The sequence below is a fragment of the Cinclus cinclus genome, chromosome 9 (genome assembly GCF_963662255.1).
Source record: "Cinclus cinclus chromosome 9, bCinCin1.1, whole genome shotgun sequence".
Lineage (NCBI taxonomy): Eukaryota > Metazoa > Chordata > Aves > Passeriformes > Cinclidae > Cinclus > Cinclus cinclus.
This window is the reverse complement of record NC_085054.1, coordinates 25,250,755-25,272,500: the sequence shown is the minus strand read 5'-3', so window position 1 is coordinate 25,272,500 and position 21,746 is coordinate 25,250,755. Positions and strand designations below refer to the sequence as shown.

At 38.3% G+C, this 21,746-nt stretch overlaps 1 protein-coding gene across 1 annotated transcript in view; it reads right to left on the bottom strand.

The window, feature by feature from the left end:
• Positions 1-7,601: 7,601 nt before the first annotated feature.
• KYNU (kynureninase) overlaps positions 7,602-21,746 on the bottom strand; it is a 58,282-nt gene continuing 44,137 nt past the window's right edge. Inside the window, exons 11-14 of the mRNA XM_062498263.1 lie at positions 14,416-14,468; positions 12,846-12,931; positions 8,953-9,183; positions 7,602-7,754 (exon numbers count right to left, since the gene is read on the bottom strand). Of these exons, the coding sequence (XP_062354247.1) occupies positions 7,602-7,754; positions 8,953-9,183; positions 12,846-12,931; positions 14,416-14,468 (523 nt within the window). The remainder of the gene's footprint in view (positions 7,755-8,952; positions 9,184-12,845; positions 12,932-14,415; positions 14,469-21,746) is intronic.

The following is a 21,746-nucleotide window of genomic DNA, read 5'->3' as shown; positions in this document are numbered from 1 at the left end:
TAATCCTGGTTTATTCTCCCCTTGTAACAGGGTCTGCAAAACCAACTTGCACTCATTACTCATTTCTTCACAGAGCCAAGAGTTCTTTCTGATAACCTTTAACAGTGACAGTCGATGGAGGCACCAGCACCTCTCCCCTTGTGCATAAGCTTGAAAATCTAAAATAGGTCCTTAATGAAAAGAAATTTAAATATTATAACTCCACAGTATATGTCATTATGATATATTGAATGCAAAGCAGCTGTTCCTGACAGATTTGGCATATAACAGGGGTAAAGTAATTTTACACAAATCATTATGTTCATTATATTAAATTAATAGATTAAAATTAGTCAGTGATGTTTTATAAGACAATCTTACCCACAGAGCCCTTTATCCTTAATTCTAAGAGGCTTTTTTTTTTTTTGTTTCTCCTCAATATTCTCTGCAGAAAGGACATAAATGCCCTGACCACTTGGAGCATAAGCCCCTAAATTCATGGCTGTTGAGTCTTTTCCAAGATAAGCATCTGAAGAAAAGGTACTTAAGGGAAATAGAAAATGACATCATTTTTTTTACTGATCTTTTGAAGAATTATTCCCCCCCCCCAATCCTACAGGAACTGATTCTGGACTAATTTTTCCTACCAAAGGCTTTAAAGTCTAAAATTCATCAAACATCTTGTCCTCAGAGACAATGTCATCCACGTTCAAAGGATCTATAGCCCAGCAAAGCTGATGTCTTATTTCAGAGCTAACGCCTTTGTTTTCATGGAATGTTTGATTTCATCAAATTAAACCACTTCTTACACTTCCATAAATGTGGAAAAAAAAAAATCAAGACAGAACCACACCTCTTGATTCTCTAGAGAGGAGCACACATATACATACACACAGATATGCATGTATATCATATACATTAATTTGGCATGTTTTTATAATATTTTTTTCAGGATGGACATATTATATATATATCATCAGGTTTTTCATATGCTTTTGACTTTGAATTGAAAATAGTAGCCTTCCAAGACATTTGTTTTAATGATCATCATTATAATTAAGAACATGCTTTTCATAACTAAATATAAAAAGAATTTTTTTCAAGTCAAGTCTGGGTCTGATTACTGATGGAGCAATTTCATGATCTTTTGTTGAAAAGCATTTCAATATTCATTCAGAAAAATGTCAGGAGATCAGACTTCAGCAGAGAACTTTGGTGATTCATACTTGTGGTATTTTATCACTTCAGCTTTAATATCCAGTTAAGGAGAGAAAATTTGTATAAAATAAGAATTCTAATGAAAATCAAGCAGTCATATTCTACATCATCTTCCACAGAACTTAGGATATTCCAAAAATTGACACATAGCTTTATCCTTCATCTGCATCTGATGCAGAGCAATGTAGAATATTTCATTCAGTACTTAAATTTGAAAAGTTGAGAGTAACATCTTTTCAAAATTCAGCATACTTGTCACTGTATTAATATAGAAGAAATTTATCTTTTTTAATCCAAGTTCTTTCAAAATCAAATAAAACTTAAGTGTTATAATGAGGTTTATAAATTCATTAAATTAATCTGGTACTGTACTATATTGAAACTAGAAGTCAAACAAAAATCAGCGAAATAGTTGTGAACTTGACAGCATCAGGTCTAAGGTTGGATTCAGTGACCTCAAAGGCTTTTCCAACATGAATGATTCCATTATTCTATAATAAGTGGGATTTTCACATCAGTTTAAAACTAAGAAAAAAGCCCCACACTTTCAGGGTCAATTAAAAGAACTCAGAAGCAGGTGAATATGTTCTTTCACTCACAATTCCTTCAAATGACACCTTCACCTTTCTTCTCTTTAAGTAGGAGCAGTATAGAAAAGTCCAGAAGCATCCTTGATAAAAAGATCCACAGATTCACAGGTTACCCAGTTGTGAGGTGTTTTACCCATAAGAAGGGAAGAATTGGCAGCATCTGTTGCCTGGCGGCCACAATGGTTTAAATTAGATATCACACAAAAGAACATCTGAGCATTTTGCACAAAGTTTCAGCTAAGATGTTAAAACTGCTTCCATGTCTTGTCTGAAGAATGAGTATTTCTGAATATTGCCTTTCACCTCCCAGGTGAAAATTAAAATGACACCCTCATTAAAAAGAGTGTTGCATACAATACAGGGTGCTGTATGCTTGACACACCTCAGTGAATAAAACAGACAATACAGAAATGGAAAATACAGGCAAAAAATTACAAGCGTGTTACTGTTTAGATCCATTAATTACATTTAGAAATTAATAACATTTAGAAACTCCCAGTTCTTGTGCCTTATATTCAGATGTCAATGAGAACTTTGCAGATGTCCTCTCCCAATAACCTCTGGAACAGCCACCTCACTCCAGGCTTTCAAAACTGAGGCACCAGGAAAGTCCTTGGAGTAGCAAAGTTGCAGGTTGAAGTCAAGATGCTGGATTTGGCCCCTGCTCCCAAAATTACGTGACAACCCCCACCCCACTACACTCCATACATATCTTCATATTCATACCTTGTACAGGGATGATACAACTGCCACTCACTTTTATTTCAGACAAAGGGGTCTCGGTGCTGTTTGCCCCCACGCTCATTTCAGAAGCCTGCATAAATATTTCCCCACATGGGAATCATTTTGAACATATTGAATAATGATTTTTCTATGTCTCTGCCACTTTGATGTAGCCTCTGAGGAGAAAGAACTATCCTGGATAGACCACTTGGTCATGTTTTAACAATTTGAGGATCGCTTCAAATTCTTCAGTAAAATGTAAGGTAAAAGAATACTAGAATTAAGTTCAGTTGATGAGGCCCCATCCCCCCAAAATTATAATGTAGCAACTTTTTGAACATATACTTTAAATTCACAATTCATTTCTAATTTTAAAGCTATATTTTATCATTTGATTAATTGCTTAAAACTGTACACAAAGATAAAGGGAACTTTGAAATTCATACCTTGGAGTATTAACATGTACTCAGGACTAGATGTAAAATGTCAGAGAGAAAAAAGATCTAATGAACTCTTTATTGGTGAAATACAGTATTGCAGCTGCCCAGAATTTTAAAAGGTTTGTAGCCGGTTCCAAAGCCAAATAAGTTCAGAAGTTTACTTACAGCAGGACTCTCATTCAGCATTTCCAATCTCTTCTTCCAGGATTTTTTTAACATTAATAAAATATCCAGAGAAAAAATAATAAAAAGAAAAAAGTGCAACCGCAGAAGAATTTTTCTGTCTAGAAAATTACACTACCATAAGTTTTCCCTGATGTCTTCTCTGCCATAATAATGGTTTCAGGATTTAAATCCTTTGCTGCTATTGTGACTTCAAAGCCTTAAAACTGCAATTGAATGAAGTAGTTCATCTGTCATTATTCAAATATGAAGCAATTATGATGAAATAAAGATAGAATTCCATTGAGAAATACCTCAATCAATTCTCACTTATATTTAACTAGAAACATAAAACGATGCTTAGAAGAGTAAGTTTAGGTAATAAAAACTCGGGATATAAAAAGTATGAATTACTGATCTATAACTTACTCATTTCTGAATAAGCTGTCTAAATATATTTCACAAATATTGACAAAAGTTTAAGCTTACGATGCAAACCTGTCTCTCAGCTGGTCTCAGAGAATGAGCAGCTTTTCAGAAATATACTGACACCAGCTTGAGTGCCCAGAGGTTCAGATGGGAACCTGCAGAGGTTTTGGGGGTATGGTTTCTGGGTAGGTCAGCTTCCTCTGAAGTGTGTTCTACAGGTGAGTATAGGAAATAGCACACCTACCTCAGCCATGGCTTCATTATGACCGTGAAGATGGCAGTGCTGGGTGAGTGGTTGCACTCGATGATCTTGGAGGTCTTTAATAACCTCAGCGATTCTGTGACTCAGGGAAAGGAATTAAAATAAAATATTGATGTGGCTGCTTTGATGTTGACACATCCTGTCAGGCCCCTCTGTGGATTTAGCCCAAAATGTTTCTTTTCACCTCTGTGAACCCAACCAAAGCCCATCCCTACCTCAGGGGCTGGAGTTTCACAGGGAATTCCCACCTGTACCCAGATCTGTTTGGGAATACCTAAGGTTAAAAAGTTAATTATTTTGTTTTAGTATCTTCCATTCTTTCTTACATTTTTCTTGCTTAATCTACCAATGTATAGAATAATTTGCTGGTGAAATGAAATCAAGGTGGTTTCTGTCACTGTCAGACAAGGACGTTTTGGGGTTTAAGCTCTTCAAATGAGCCACATCCTTCCCACTGCCAGTAATGCCACAAGTTCAGATGAAAACACTACTATGTCGTGGATTTTTCTTCACTCAGGGTGTATGGTTCTTCTGGAAGACAAAGGCATCCTCTGCTGCTTGTGAAGGAAGACATTGCCTTGCCTTTGGTGCTCCTGTGGCAAAATGGGAACGGGTTAAAAATGGACAGATGGATCCTATAGTATTTTTCCCTCATAGTTGTAACAGTGAGCTTAAGAGTTCTGCACGTTTTTAAATTTTATTCTGCTGAAAAATATCACACACAACCAGGGAACTGCATACTCACACTTGCCTTCATTTTGTTGGCATTTTCTCACTTTACCTGGGTATCAATTTTCTGTCATCCTCATGTCCTGTAGTTCAATTTGAAAAATGTAATTTCTTCAGACAATCCAAGGATGAAATGTTATCGCAATAAGAAAGCAGAGGTACTTGGTACTGAATTTTAAATCAGAGATGTAACTAGCAAGAAGAGTTTGGGGTATATACAATTAATTATTTCATACATAATTATTCCTGATATTACTCTAACTGTGATGGCTTAAAGCATTTGAAAAAGCAGACTGTAATATTGTTTTCACAGAAGCTCCTTCCCTTGATATTCTTTTGTTAAATAATATGTAAAATACTGACACCTAATGTTAACTTCCAGTATTATTCATTTTGCAAAACTTTTACTTCAAGTAGAGAAAGACCATGTGAAACTGGTGCTTATGCTGCAGTTTTGTTCCAGTAAAAGGAGTAAATTGCAATATAGGGCTCCCTCACTTTTTGGAAATAATTTTCTGAATTTATACATATATATATATATATATATATGTCTATAAATGCAAGTAGCTTTCAGTTGTGTCATCACAGATCACAGGTAAAAAAGAAAGAGTAACTCAAAATAGTTGAAATAAGTGAGTTTTGATGCACTGAATATAAACAAATTCATCAAATGGAACACAAATAAATATTTGTAAAGTCAATTTTTGTACCTCTAGCCTGAAATTATACTAAGACACTAAATATTATAAAACATTTATTACTAATCTGTTAGTCTTTGAAACCTGAACTGCAGATATTTAATACTTTACCTACTATGTGGTTCACTTTCCTCAGAGACACAAAAAACTATTTTCATAGCGTGTGCATTAAAAACAGATCTCAAACTTCTCAAAAATCACTGTTTATCTCCCCATAACTGCCAAGACAGCTTGTCCAAAACGGAGGTCTAGATGTTATTTAGAAAGAGATGTTGGGATTCTTACTCCTCTGGGGTTTGAGCTGTTATCAGAATAAGGTATTTTATAATCTACATCCATATCTGAATTTATACTAAGCCTAACTTCGTAGGGAAGACACAAGAGTCAGCTGGCACTGGTACACACATGCTGCAAAGGCACTGACACTGAGTTTAATCCCTTTTCAGCACTGTGGACCTGCACATTTCTGCATTCAGTGCTTTTTGTATCAACTGCCACTTTATGGAAAATGGTCCTTTGCTAAGATCCTGCCACTTAACAGATAAAGAGCTGCAGGTGTAAGGATAAAAATAAACCCACAAAAATAGATACCTGGTCTGCAACACAACAATCCAGTCTCACTGAACTGAGGAGAGATTACATCAGTGTAATCAAAACCTCTTGAGTGAGACAGAGCTTTCCAACTGATTAAGACTCCTGTGCTATTATTCATAACAATATTCTGGTTAAAGAAGCTCTTCTTTCTCATCACAAGTGATAAAAACACCAACAAATGCTGCATTTTCAGTTCTTTCCGCTTTCCCTTGCATATTACAACCAATAAAACAGGTATTACTGCAGCAAGGGTTTTAACACTTTACACCTCTGGGGAATTTTAGAGAACAGGTAGGTGCTGTGAAGGCCCTTGGGTTTCCTTGTGCAGCAGGAGGTGCTTGAAGGGTGTGAAAGTTTCAACCAACAAAAGTAACTGTAAACAAATCTAGATAAGACCTCACTCCCCCCCAAATCCTTCCTCACTCTTGAAGTGGAATAAAAAGTATCATAGAGTCAGAGTAGTTTGGGTTGGAGTGGAGCTTCTAAAGGTCCCCCTGCCCTGACAGGGACACCCAGAACAGGCTGCTCAGAGCCCCATCCAACCTGGCCTTGAATACTTCCAGGGATGCATCCACCAACTCTCTGTTCCAGTGTTTCAGCACCTTCACTGTAAAAAACTGTTGTCCTATATCTAACCTAAATCCAGTTTAAAACCATCCCCCCTCATCCTATCACGTCAGTTTGTCCCTGTCTTTATTGTAGGCTCCCTTCACATATTCAAAGCACTACTGGATGTAATTTTCTAAGTGTTTCATACCAAAAATGAGACACATTGAACATCATCAGAGAGGAAGTTTCAGCTGATTCTTGGAAAACGCTGCGTGAACAGCTACAGACTTTAAGGCTTAATTGCCAATTATGCCAAGGTGTTATTTATGCCTTGAAACAACTTTGGATAGAGTTGCTGAAATGTAAGCAGTTTTTCTACGTTGCTCTTGCCTGCCTGGTGCAAATCTCTGTAAAAATTCGGGCCACACGGTGAGTTAACAATGAGATATTTTGCTGCTGCTTAAAGAGCTCAGGGTTAATTTTGCCTAATCCCAGCTAAGCCTCACTAAAGCTGCAGGGAGTGCTCCTACAGCCCTTCACGCTGCCTTACATGGGTCCACAACTTTTCTCAGCTTTCTCCAGCTCCTCCTCTCCAACAGGACTACCTAGAAAGACAAAATGTTTTATTTTGGCCAACTCTATCGCACCAAAGAAGGTATCTGCAATGTAAATTAATTCTTCAATTAAATCATTCATTAAACCAGAATTTCAAAATATTGGGCCCTTTGAAAAATTCGGTGTGCAGCAGTCAGGAGTTTTGAGACAACTAATTGTTCAACTTTTACTTTTCAAGCATACCCTGTACTTTAAATAGAATTACTAAATTAAAAATGTAAATTGGACTGTATCTTTTAACAGTTGGTGATTTGTCTATTTTCCACATTTTATTATGCATAATTTTTATAATAAAGAAGGGATTTTTTTTCATCCCTGTTCTAGTTGATAGCAATTCTTCCATGCTTCTCGAGGCTAATGTAATAAAACTACATGAAATGTTTAAGAAGAGCCCCATTAAAATATACAAAGCATACTAATTCATGAAGTCAAAGTCAAAGCAGAGTGGAAATATGAGCTTTAATAAAACTATGTCTGTTGTAAATAACTATTCAAGCACAGTCATTTTTTTGCAAATTGCATGGGATATAGCTCGGTCTACTCGAAGCAAAGAATCACTCAGCAGGATAAATGCATCTTAGTCAGAAGTAGATTAAAAGGTACAGCTGAGCCATCAATAAGAACCAGATAGCACAGTGTTATTTGCTGTTTGTTTTGAAGATGTAATTGCAGATCCCAGGATTTCAATAAATTTGTGCACATCACGGAAAGAATTGTAGAGAGGAACTGGGGCAACGCGAAGAGCATTTGGTTCTCGCATGTCACACTGCAAAACAGAGAGGGAACATTCAGTAAATTCAGGTCAATTCATGTTTATCTGTCAGGCTGTATTTTTAAATGCCACAACTTGTCTTCAAGGAAGAATGACTGGCCTGACAAGGAAGCACGTGTAAAACCTTTAGAATCCTCAAGGAGCTACAGGAAGGAGCATGATTGTGAAAAATTTAGCGAGAATAGCAGTTTTGCCTAAAAAATGATGCACAGGTCAGGATAGGAAGGACTTTAACAGTGCCATTGAGGGCATCAAACCAGCTATTTAGCCCCAAAAATTCACCTTAGTACCTATAGCAACCCAGAGTTGAAGAGGCACAGAGGTGACAAAAAGAAAAAAAAGCACAAAAAACCCCCATTCTAGTATGTGTCTTCTTCTTAAGGTACAAGTAATGGCACAGGCATTGCAGTATTATTCTTTCCCTCACTGTGATTTTGAACATCTTCCTGAATATAATAATCTCTTATATTTGAAAAATATCACTGCATTGCAAAGACAAGCCAACAGTGTGAGGCCCCATGCCCTCTTAAAAGCAGGAGTTCCTGGAATTCCCTGGCAGCACCGAAGCAGCTGCGTACATAACCTAAAAGAGGTGCCCTTTGGGGAGACAAGTGACCAGCAGAAATAAAACTGGTATCTCATTTATATGGCACGATGCTATCAGTCTCACCTCCCAGCACATTTAAATCACCCAATGTATGACCCTAAATTTCACATCTATTTTTTGGAGCAGGGCTCGATGGTAGCTGTGCCATTACAAGCAAGTGCAGCTCAGTTGCTTCTTTTCCTGAGTGCTAGAACACATCTCTAAGGAAATGGCAGCTTTTCCGTTGCTCCATCTCGATGCCTCACAAAGCTTTTGGTCATTTGTGGATCAAGAAGGGGACTGATGTATGCTCAGAGCTCCTTATCATATAAATCTTTAGCTGTGCCTCCAATCCTAAAGCACCCATGATAACCTCAGCAGTGACTGCAGAACTACTAGAAATAACTCACCACTGAAAGAGCAATACAGAGTCTAACAAATAATTTATAAAATAACTCTATGTATTTGATTGCTTGCACAACTAAAAATTGAAATTGTAAGAAATCGTCATCAGTTCTAGTGGGTTTTTGTCTTATTTGAGATTGCATTTGAATAAAAGCAAAGTAATAGTTTTCTACTTGCTAAAGTGAAGTTTGATTTACTTACAGCTACTCCTCTCTTCTCCAGCTCTTTAAACACAGATTTGATTGGAAGGGAAAATGACAGAGTGAGCTGGCATCCTCTCTCCTCAATCTGAGATGGTGTGATTATTCTTACAAAGGGCTTCTCTGGATTTGTTTTATCCTCACTGTAGTAATGCTTTATCAGGTATTCCAGGTAACCAGTGAGTAGAATGGATTTCCTCCTCAATGCTCTCATCGTAGTTTGACTAAAAACCTGTGATGATTTGAAATCATTAGAATGAGAATGTGTTGCTGTAGAAAATGAAAAGGAAATAAAGAAAGATTTCTCTATACATTATCACTGGAATCAAGTAGTAATACCAGAGAGACATTTTACATAAGCATGGGATGATTGGGCTTTTGAAAACACAGGATAATGTTATGCTTTAGATAATGACAGATATTTGTGCCTACTCTTTAAAAGTTTCACACACATCTGTGTCTGCAGAAATAACTTGCACACAAAGCCAATTTGCTAAGAGAGCATTCCTCTGCATGTCTAAATAGGATCCATAAATCCTCTATAGGTGCAACAGTGCTGCATAAAACTCAAAATCACATTTTGAGTGTGTGCTTTCCCTTGTACGTACCTTCAGTACACACGTTCTCACTCTCTACACCTCCCTGGAAGGAGGGTGGAGCCAGGTGGGGTTTGGTCTCCTCTCCCAGAAAACTATAGGAAAAGAGGGAACAGCCTCAAATGGAACCAGGAGAGGCTTACTTTGGATATCAGGGAGAATTTCTTAACTAGAAGGGTGGTCAAGCATTGGAACAGGTTGTCCATGGCAGGAGTCACTGTCCCTGGAAATGTTCAAAACCACGTAGGTGTGGCACTTAAGGACATGGTTTGGTGGTGGTCTTGGCAGTGCTGGTTTAATGGCTGGACACAATGATCTCAGAGGTCTTTTCCAAACTCAGTGATTCTACTGACAAAATCCAAGGGCCAAGAATGAAACATCATGACTGGTGTAGAAATTCTTATCTGTGAAAGCACAAATTGTGTACTAACATTGACTTTACAGCTTTAAGTGCTGTACAGGCTCACTCACTCCTCACTCTCACTCTGGACTCTAGTCCACATGAAGAAGGAAAACATTCATTGAATTCTGTTTCAGTAGCTCTGTGCTCTTCCACAATTAAAAGAACTGGTGAGTTTCAGGCACTCAAAATATCACGAGATATGCAAAAATGACTACTTGAAAATGGCAGCACTGTTTGGCCACAAAAACAAGATCAATGTGGTGGAGGACTTTGGGAGCAGAAGGTGAGACAGCTTCTGCTTTTGCTCTGGAAAGGCTCCATTACAGGGAATGATGGAAATCCAACCCCAGAAATATTTTACCCCTGCCTTCCTCAAACCCTCCCTGTCCTTCTTCCCATGGAATTAACTGCAGGGGAGAATGACAAGATACAGACATGCAAGTGCCCAACAGCCACTTCAAATCACATCCTGGCACATCAATGCTTGTGGATAGTCCTCTCTCCACTGACTGCAGCTGCAAATCAGAGGCAAGACAGTGCCCTGGGTGAAAATCCATGATATTCAGTCTCAAGAAATTACTGTTCCACACTAGAGAAGTAACAATTTTAAGATTACTTATAACTTGGAAAAGCATAAATAGAGGCACCTGGGAAGTCCTACTCAAAATACAAAGTCTGGTTTCCAGCAGCATCTGGAAATCATTGTTTTGTAGAACATCCCAAGTCTCACTCCCTGATACTATCACAGCCACTAGATGCTGCACAAAACCAAGAACCCCTGCATTTGTGTTTGTGAAAAGGAATGTGGATGCTGTAAGACAGACTTTGCAAGGGAATAAATGTGACAGGGACCAGAGCCACCAGCAGTCAGCAGCAGCACAGGTCAACAAAAATCTAGAGGTGCTTCCCTCTCCACCCAGGCAGGGAGAGCAGACACAGAACTATTCAGTGGATTACTAGAGGGAAAACAGAGACCTGCCTCCTATTCCTCCAGGATTTGCAGGAGTATGAGGGATGGATCTCCTTAGGCTGCATGTAAAAATCTGCTTCCACAGGCTTTGTGCAAGGAATATTTGGTCTCCTGGGTGAAATTTTTTGAAAAAGGTCTTTAAAATGTGTCTGTAGAGCGCTCCCCTTTTTTCCATGAAAGGCAGCAGCTAGTGCCATAACAGTCACTTCAAGCATTATTGAGGAATAACATCCATTAACACTTGCAGTTTTCATTGTTTCCATTGGAAACACTGCCTTCTGCTTAATGTGTCCCAGTGAAGGTGGCATGCAATTTCACTAGCCATCTCTTGCCAGACATGAAAACTATTTTGTTTCCCACTGTATTAGAGCAATTAGCACTGGGATCTCCTGGCTGTGCCAAAAGGTAATGTGGGCAGGGAAAAGGGAGGCAATGGAAACTGCTCAGTCCTCATTGTTCGAGGCTCCCTGCAGCGGGCTAAATGACACCAGCCCACACAAACCCGAGCACTGACAATCTGGGTCATGGCAGAATAGCTTTCAGTTTATCTCGAAGGTCACATAAAGTTTAAAACAATATATTGATGTTTAAGGACTAAAAAAAAAATCAGGTGGAATAAGAGGCATGGTTGTGCCCTTTGCAGTCCTTCAGTGTTGCATGTAAAATGGAGAGATCATAAATGGCAATTTTCTGACTTTGTGTGCTTAAGATGCTGTTTTTTCAGTAAATACAGATGGGGGATGTGGACACCGCTCTTTGTTCCAGCATCAGCTCAGCCACTCCACTGGAATTAATGGAATGGTAACCAGAAATAAATTTCTGCTATTTCTGCCGGTAGCAAAACCTTGCTAACCAAGGCTGCCTTGAAAACCCGCTTAAGGATGATTTTATAGAAGAATATATTGCATATAGCAGGTAAATCTGAGTAACAACACCTTTTTGAGCCACAGAGACCAAGAGTCCTGATTTCTGGGACATCTTGATATGAAACACAGGTGTCTGGGGAACAGCTCCATGCCCTCAAGCAGGGAGGGGCTGTGCTCTCCAAAGCTGATCAGCAGCTTTCAGCACATGGATCTCTCACCTTCAGAGGAGGAATTAGCTCTGTGGGGCAGGACTGCCCTTCCCACAGCCACAGTGTCAGTGATTCATATAGAGACAGGTCAGAGATGGGGCTCTGCTCCTTTGGCCACCAGAAAACTCATGATTCTAGGAAAGACAGTTTGGAGTTATGCCGCACTCATGAATTCCCCTTTTAGGAAACATTTGCAGAGAGTTTCTCTCTTCTGCTTGTAACCAAAGGCAGAACAGGTTCCCTGAGCCACTGGATCAGTTGATCCAGGACACCCAAGACTTAATTTTCTTTCACGAAGGATATAAGTCTGCTTTGCTGGTGGAATATATGAAGCAGCAGCTCTGAATGTAATTTTTCAGACTTACATCATTCCTTTGTAGGAAGATGTTGAGCATAATCCTTCCCATGAGTAACACAGAGACAAGTCACTGTTGGATTTGCTGATCCCAGAGATCTCTTCCAACTTTAATTATTCTATGATTTTGAGCCCTGAATACTTCTATGGGATGAAGGTGCTGTTTGTACTGAGCTCCTAAAAGCAGGGACAATTGACATTGTCCCAATGACATTGCTAGTGTTCAGGTTTGGAGGGGCAAACCTCAGATACTCTGGGTCCAGTTCGGGGTCCTCCAGCAGAGTTTGTGAGAGACATGGGGAGATCAGTATATTCATTAGAGACCTTGGTCTCTCAGGGCTGTGGGGTTATTTTGTTGTTTGCTTATCATTATTTCTCCCCTTCAATTTTCAAATATTTCACAGTTTTCTTTAAGGGAGACAGCAATAATACACATAACATTCACTAAACGTTTTATACTCTTAAATTTAGGCTCAAAGTAAAGCAATTACTTACCTCTAAACTGGCATGCAGAGCACAGACCAGTAAAATTGGAGGATTTGATAACCGGAATCCATTAATTCCTTCACTTAGTTGTAATTCTGGAAAATGAATAACTTATATTAGTGTTTTTGATTTCTTCATTTTAATGGATTGAACCTTATCTTGAAGTCTGTCCTCACACAGTAAAATATTTCCCTAATGTGGCCCGTAGGAATCGGTCATTAAAAGGAAATAGTAATCTATTCCCAGCTAATACTTTCAACTTCGAGAGAAGCCCAATTTTATCCAGCAGAAGACCTCATTAGCAGCTTCATGGGAACCAGAGAACTGCAATTAATTTGTTTAAATGGTGTGTGTTAAAACCACCTTTACACTTGAATCTCTTTTAAGGCTGGCACGAGGCAGAGAAATTCCAAGTCAGCAGAGGCAGGCTCACAAGGAGCAAGGAATCACGTTCCTCAACTTTATTGAGCTGACGAGACACATGGGAGGCTGCATATGCAGCTAAGTGTAGCTTCAGGCCATGGAGAGGAGTTGCCTAGACTTTGGGCTGTGAAATTTCACAAAATCTATTTAATAAATCTACAAAAGCCTTGCTGTAAGTTCTGTGTCACCGTTCATATTTCACGCTCCAGCACCAGAGCAGGGGGATGAGGCAGAGGAAATGCTTTTCATGCACAGCAGACTGGCTAATTATATAATGCCCAACTTCTCCCCTGTAAACTGCTCATGGAAATGAATAAACAACGTTTTTCTTCTTCTAGCAGTATTTCAAGGCAATTTGTGTCTCCTGCTGGCTTTCCATAGTGCCACTCTCTTGCATTTGGTCTGAAAGCAAAGAGCAGACTGAGGCTATTAGAGAGGCACTCTCCAGCCAAAGCCACATCAACAGGCACTACCACAGAAAATTAAAAATATATTAAAAACAAAACAAGCAATCAAACCAAAAAGCTCCTTACTCATCCTGATCCCTCAGGATATTCTCTCTGCCGTAGTTTAAACTGGAGCTGAACAGTCTAGCTGTCAGGTTTGGACTAGAGTCCTCATCTTGTATTGGGACAATAAACACTTCACTATTTCACAGCAGGTTTGTCTTACAGCCCATCCTTCCCTAGTGCAGGAAATTTGGAGATGCTGAAACATCAGTGGGATTTCATGACTTATGTCAGGTTGCCTTACCTTTATTTTTATAATTTCTCATTAATTCCAGTGGAACTAATCCTGAAGAAAGATATTACCCCAGTGACTGATAGCAGATCCCCGCTCCTCAGAGACTTATGAATTTAATTCACTGAGAAACTTTGAAAGTTTCATCCATATTCTATATCTGCGTTTTGAAGGTATTTTAGCAACATGTCTAGGAGCAGACAGTCAAACCCTTATACCCACACAAACATTTATTCCAACATTTATTTTGTTAACTCCACTGCCTCACATATTTAGGATGAGCTTAGACTAATACCTTTAACATAAATGAGGAAATGTAAAGTTCTGTCCTTTCTCCTCAAACCGCTACAAAAGTGAAGATGGTTATATATAAATAAATCAAATAAAGTAAAATGGAGAGTGTATAAGTACATACTGTTTTCCATGAGGAATCGTGTTTTGAAGTCATGGCCCCACCAGCCAATTAGCCTAAGATTTTTAAAGAAAATAAATTAATAGAAATATTAATATATTTTAATTAGCTTTGAGTATTAAGAATTATACAAGATTAAGCAATAGATACATTTCTAATATACATTTTATTTCTAACAATTACATAAAAATGCAATAAATTCTATAAAGAGTTAGCACTAAAAACTTAACATTACCATTTGTGAATTTATCTTTTACTGCAAATGATAAAACACATCACATCTTTCAATTAAGTATTGATTTTAACAATATCCATTCCCTCTGAATTCACTCCACAAAACAAAAAATAGTATAGAAATATTTCCCCTGTTTGGTTCCAAGACATTAAATTCAAACCATTCTCCCCCTGCTCTTAAACTTAGTTTAATGAATATTGAAAGATAAAAGGAGTTATAAAATCTGACTTAGTTTCACCAAGGAAAGGACTTTTTAGTGAACAACCAGCAGAAAAGAAGACCTCGGAGAGAGGATTGTGTGGGCATTGTCTTGTCCTTATTGTGAGACCAGTGTGAATTCTGTATACACTTTCATTTTCCTGAACTAATCTTGTTCTTCAAAAAATTTTCTTTAAAATAAAATCCAAACCAGTTTAATGCAATATCCCTTTTCTTAAGATTGCCTCCAGAAAAAGAAACAAAACAAAACATACAGTTATTTAAAAAAATATGTCTGTCATTAAATTGACACTACATTATTAACTCATATTTAATAGAAAATATATTTGAGGGCAGTTTTCTAAAGCAAGTGGATGCACTGGATCACCTACTGCCAGGGCACTGCAGATAAAACCAATACTGCAAAACCAGGGAGGTTTTTCCCACCTCCCTTGGGTTCTCCACTTCTTAACTCAGCACACAATGATATCAGTGATTAATAATGCCAGTCCTGCTTGAGATTCCCTTGCATCAGTGTTTTTAAACCATCGAGAAGTCACCATGTCACCATCACAGCCTCCTTCCTGAACTTCTCAGCTCTCAAGGACTGGACATATTGGACACCATTTCTGCCAAGGCTTCGCTCAGTTTTCCCTATGTCAGACAGAAAAATTTTAGGACTGAAGCCTGGCAGAACTTGTAGTGATGAAAAAATCTATATGTTAAGGTCACAGTAGATAAGCCATCCTGAAAGCAAACAGGGAGAACAAAGTCATGGCCCCTCCCTAAAGGAGCATTTTGTAGTTTGCCTAAAAGAGCTGAGCTCTGCAGAATTAAGACCACATTTGAGTTAGAAACTTGTTATATGAATACTGCAGAGTGTAAAATAAAGCAATTCGTATTTCTGTATAACAACACAGGTTTTATGTTTACTTCTGTGAGCTGCATCTAAACAGAGGGTCTACAGAAAAGGCACATTTTTTTCTTTATTGCTGCATGATGTTTTTATCGTTCTGAGACCCATGAAAATTAATAGTGCAATATACATCCATTTTAAATGAGATATTGCATTGCCAAAATGAATACACCCCAAATAAAGTACAACAGAGCCTCTGCCCGAGTGACTCCGTTACTGATGCTTCAAATCATAAAAGATATTTCAGTTATTTTACAGGAACTCTGTAGTATATAGAGGACTCTGCACTGTAAAGCCTGAATATTGCATGTTCCTGCAACAATCTATTGATATCAATGGCACACACATTCTATGAATTTCAAAAGTTTTAAGCAGAAAAGAAATCTACTGGAAATAAAACATCTGGACTAAATAGTCTGTGAGAAGGAGGAAACACTGATCCACTTGGACCACACCCAGAAAGCAAAGACAAAATATAGATCAGTCAGACCATTACCCAGATCAGGGCTGATGAAAAGCTCTCTGGTTGCACTTTGAATGCTCAAAACTCCCTAATTCTGAAGTTGGCTTCAACCCAGAGCTCAGCTGCAGCATCACGGAGGCAACTTGGAAAGTGAAATTTCAAAACTTTTCCAAAATGACAGAATGAAGGATTTTTTTTTTAAAGACAGTTTTAGCTGTCTTGCCCTTTCCTACCATAATCTGACAATTTGCTTTTCCTCTTTTTAATTTTTTCTCTTTTGGCTGTTCTAGAATTTCAGAGGTGTCACTGCAGGATGTGCACTTTGAGGCAGCTCTGGTCCTACACTCTCATTGATCTAATGGTCCATATGGATGTCACATTATTTGACATTTAAGTTGACAGGCTTCAAATCGTGGAAATTAACAAAATCTTCACAAATTATAGCAATTGGCTGTTTACAATTTTCTGTGAAAATTTTGAAATGAAGGTTGCCACTGCTATGCCAAATTTCAACCTGTTGTGATGGGAGAGAGCTAAGGTGTTAAACCCCAAACATAACGCCTTATAAATGCTCACTAAAAATAATAGGCAATAAAACTGCATATTAACTTACTGCAGTAAAATTTCTTATTGAAGAGTTGTTACTCTGCATGCAAAGTGAGCATTTTGAACTGCAGTCGCCATTTCAACTGTTCCCACCTCAAAAACAAAGGCACTAAAATCTAAAGAGATTCTGAATTCCAATCCATAACTTTTGGCAAAATACATAAAGTAGAAGGCTCTGAAAAGCCATATATGATGTTATTGTGATTAAAAACACCTTGAACATGTTAGAAATGGGACTGTCAAGTTACATGCTTCTCATGGTAGATAAAACCCGTTGTGGGAAGAGTGTTAAAAATCACTGCCTAAGGAGATAATGGTCTAATTTAGTAAATGCTTCCTCTATAAATTAAAAAATGCAAATTTACCCAAACTGAGCCCTTGTTCTACTACATCACTAATCAAAATTGTTATCTCAGTGATGGATAGATTTTCATTGCAGCACCCTGTTGCCAGTCCCAGGTATCCCCAGTAGCCTCTCAAGGCTGCTCAGCAGAGATGATCCTGGAACTCCTCTACAGAGAACATCTCTCCATCCTGGAGTAAAAGCATCTTTGAAATCCATTGAGATATTATGCCAAAAATGAGAGTAAATGAGTGCCAAAGTAGCTGTGTCTTTTTCTGCAAGATGAGCATGTTCTTACAAGCCCACTTCTGTTAGAAAAAAAGCTTTTAAAATAGATTGTTCCATTCTATGCCTCAAATAAAACCATTGCCATCACAGAATGGTTTGGGTTGGAAGAGCATCTTTTTCCACCCTGTCATGGGCAGGGACACCTTCTACTGGACCAGGTTGCTGAAGGACCCATCCAACCTTGTCTATGTCCTCACAGTTTGATAACACTGAGACTTTCCCAGGGAATTCTGCCACTTCCAGTCTTTGTGCAGAATTTTTACATGTGCCACATAAAATTTAAAGCAAACTGTTATTAGCTTGGTTTCATGAAACAAATAAAAATATGATTAAATATTGCTGAAAGTTTTTTAAAATCCTTTTTTTTTTTTTTTTTACTCCAAAATGTACTCCTGTTTGGCAAATCAATGAACAAAGGTTCGCTGGGCTGGGAAATGACTGCAGAAAGGAACAGTATCCTCTTATTTAGTCATACTCTCTTTAAGGACATTTACAGCAGGGAACAATCCCTTCAATAAGTATTTTTCTTTAGCTCATTTTCCTCCTTCATATCTGTCTGCATTAGACTGAAGCACTAGTTATTCATAACTTGAGTCATCTCGTTTGTAGTTGCATTAATGATGCAGGAGTGCAGCATATAATGATCGTGATGTATGTGAAGTGTAAACATCAAAGAAGATCCAGTTAAAGAACACAGAAAACACAAAAAAAAAATTCCTTTGACCTTTGCTTCAGCATCACAGATGATCATGCTACTCATTTATAATTTACAGCCTGGAGCAACACGGGTCTCATTTCCCTTCTCAGCAAGAAAAAGAGACAGAAACTCTTGAGTAGTGGTACAGAAAACAGGGAAATACCATTAATGTGGCCCAGCTTTTCCAGTCCAGGGCAATGTGTTGGAAGTATCCTGTCATTATATTATGTGAGATAATAATTTCAAAGCCAGGGGAAGGCAAGTTGAAAAGCTGCAGGAATACAGTGTGAAATTTGTAATACTTGATTTTACATCTTCCAGTTTCCCTGGCCATGGAGCTGTTTGTCTCCTCTCCCTTATCAGGTCACAAAGCGAGCTGGAAATTTCATAGTTATTATTTAGATTATATTAGGAGCATATACCAGCAAAGCATGTTATGTTTATGAAAGGATGGATTAAGGCAAATCATAAAGAGGCAGTCTGGGGCCAGGCTGTGTCCACAAAAGAGCTGACGTAACTGCTGGGTAGCAGCTAAGCTCTTCATTCACACATTGTTTTAATTTTGCAAAAGCATCCAGGTGTTGGAAAAGATTTGTTTGATTTTTTCATGCTGCTGTTCCAGCCATGAGAAAGAATCATCTCTGAGGAGTTAATGAGACTTGTCACTGCTCCCAAAGTTCATTACACAGAGCCAGGCAGATCTTATGCCATGTCTGCAAAGGCAGCCTTGTGCAGGGAAAAGAATGAAAGGGCCAAAAATAAACATTAAGTTAAATTTCTTGTAGTCCTATATGTCCATGGCACAACTGGCTGGTTCAAGAGCACACCCATGACTCAAGACACCCTAAAGGCTTAAGATGGGCAAGCAACAGGCACAAGTGCAGTGTGACATAAGTGTAGAGGAAAGAGGTTAATTGTGACTTAAATATCACTCTCTGAGCAGGAAATGTCTGACAAAACCACCCATGAGGTCTTAGAAATTAAACTTCAAAAGAACATAGAAATCCTGGAGGCCGCAGCCAGCTTGGAGCTAGGAACAATCCACATCTGACCATGTTTGACCATTATCCTTCTGTCTAGGAAAATATGGTGATTCCATATCCAAAGCCCAACTTTCATATTTCAAATTCCAGGATTAAAAAAAGGAAAACCAAACCAAACATAAAAAACCCCAAACCAACAAATGATACAATCAGCTACTGTAACCCAAAAACATCTCTAAACATGCTTTACATCCATATATGAATCTCCAGCACAACTGAAAGTTTAATTCCATATTTTGAGGTACATTCCCCCAGTTTCCTAGGCTCCACGTAATGCAATACAGGGAGAAACGTACCCAGGATTCAGGTCCTCAGCAGGAGCATCTCCTAATGCTGCTGCACTCAGTCAAAGGCCAGTCACAGAAACAGTTGTCTCACCCCCTCAAATCTACCTGACTCTCACCCAGATCTACAAACTGCTCTGCACAACCTCTGAGCACAGACCTGGTCCCCATGCTCAACAGCTGGGCTCAACTCTTTGCATTCTACTCTGCATTAATTTTATTGCAGGTTTCTAATTGCATTTTTATATGTTTTAATTTATTTTCTATGGCATTAATTTTATTGCAAGCACATGAGCATGATTGTGTTTCTTTGGATTCAATGCCAAAACTCAGAATAAATAGAATGTCACACTCGTACCAACTAAGAAAACAGAAAAACCTGCTCATTGCTTTACATGGCACATTTTTGGCTCACTGGCTGGAGTTTGAGCAGTTTCAATTTTCTTTGCTATCACAGACTTGTCTGATCATTGATGAGTCATTTGGTCTCTCCATGACTCAAGCCCTCGTCTCTAGGAATTCTGCTCAAGGCTGCCTTAACTCTGCAGTGAGGGATGAGAAGATATTTGTAAAAATGTGCTCACATATTTAACAATGAGGACCATGTAAGGATGAAGAGGTAGATTTATTTAGAGCATCTTATACAGGACTTTTTTATATGCAGATAAGGAAAGGGTATGTGGAGGTAAAGCTAAAGTCACTTGGTTTTTTCCTCTCTGTCAGCTTTTCCCCAAATTATCACCTCACCCTCAAAAGTTGTGGCCAGTGTTAGGTTTCTGTTCATTTCAGAATCCAATGTTTTTCTTGATCTAGATCACTTAACTGGTATTTCTGATAAAGTTTAAAAAAATTAGTTTAAAAAATCAATATTTCCATTGCTTAATTCCACATGGTATCTTGCAGCTATTCTAAAACAAAGTAAATCCAAGAGGATGGATGATGTTATTTCACTCCATCCCACTCTCTCCATACTGAGCACCCCAGCAGGGTCCTGCTCCAACCCAGAGCTTCCCTGCTGACAGCTCACTGAAAGGGAGTAAAGACATTTCAAATGATGTTTGAACATGAGAGGTCTGTTTAATCAAAACAAGAAATAATGGAAAAGCAACTCCAAATTTCATTACTGAAATCAAGAATTCAATGATTTTAACCCCCTTGTGTAGGTGAAATTCTTCCCAGACTGAGAAGCTGCCAGCTATGGAGTAGCCTCACAGTATATATCTGTAAGGGCTAGGATTTGCACGGGGGATTAAGGGAGTTATAGCAGCTACCCCTGTTAGACTTCAGCAATATTTCAAACCTAACTCTCACAGTCTCCTTCAGAAAACCTTGCCAAGATTGCCAGAAGCTATATTTAAAGCCTTTTTTTTTTTCTCCCTTATATCTTTTTAGCTATCCTTTATCCCAAATGGTAAGCTTGGACTTGTTTCATTATTCTTTTCTGTGCAGCGCCTGCTAATTTTAAGTAGGATCTGTTGTTAGGATTTGAAAAGCTTTTGAAGCCCAGGTAATTATTAGCCTCAGACTTCTGTAGTTTAGGACTTGCACACACTCTGCTGCTTTCTCTACCCTTTTCAACTCATTACAAATGTTTCCTAATTATTAAGCATATGTGACTTGTGAGCGGCGCCATATATTATTAATGGGCCAGTCTCTTAGAACTCAGTGGAAAAAAATCAAAACTCCTTATGAAAAGTTGCTACTGTGAAAGTAGTAACTTTTCATATTTAATATCAATGAGGCTTTACTTTGTCAAAGGACCAAAGTAATGTGATTGTATTAGCGGCTAATAGCATGACATTTTTCTTCTGTTAAGAGGCTTGCATTTTCAGGACCATCTAAAGGGAGACAATTTTTCTCCTCTATTTTGAGGCTTGTCTTGGTTAAAAAATAGCTAAACTCACTTTCTGCCTAGCAGCAAGTTTTAACAGCAAAGACCCAAATCCTGAAATACAGTCTCATAATTTAAACAATGACACTTAACTATGCAACTGCAATGCATGGAATTAAGAAACTTCTAGATTTGAGTAATCACCCTCTTTTCAAAAGTAGCCTGGCAGCTCTCAGCTCCCTGAGCTTTCCTATTCTTTGAGGTGGGTGATTTAACAAAACTGTTGTCACAATTAGAGATGCTCTTGGGTGAAAAACCTGGGCTGTTTGGTCAGTGGAGTACAAGGTGATTTGCAGCTCATGGGTACTTGAAAACAGAGGGTGCACACACTCTTCCTGGATTGATTTTTACCTTGTTAGTCTTTTAGACT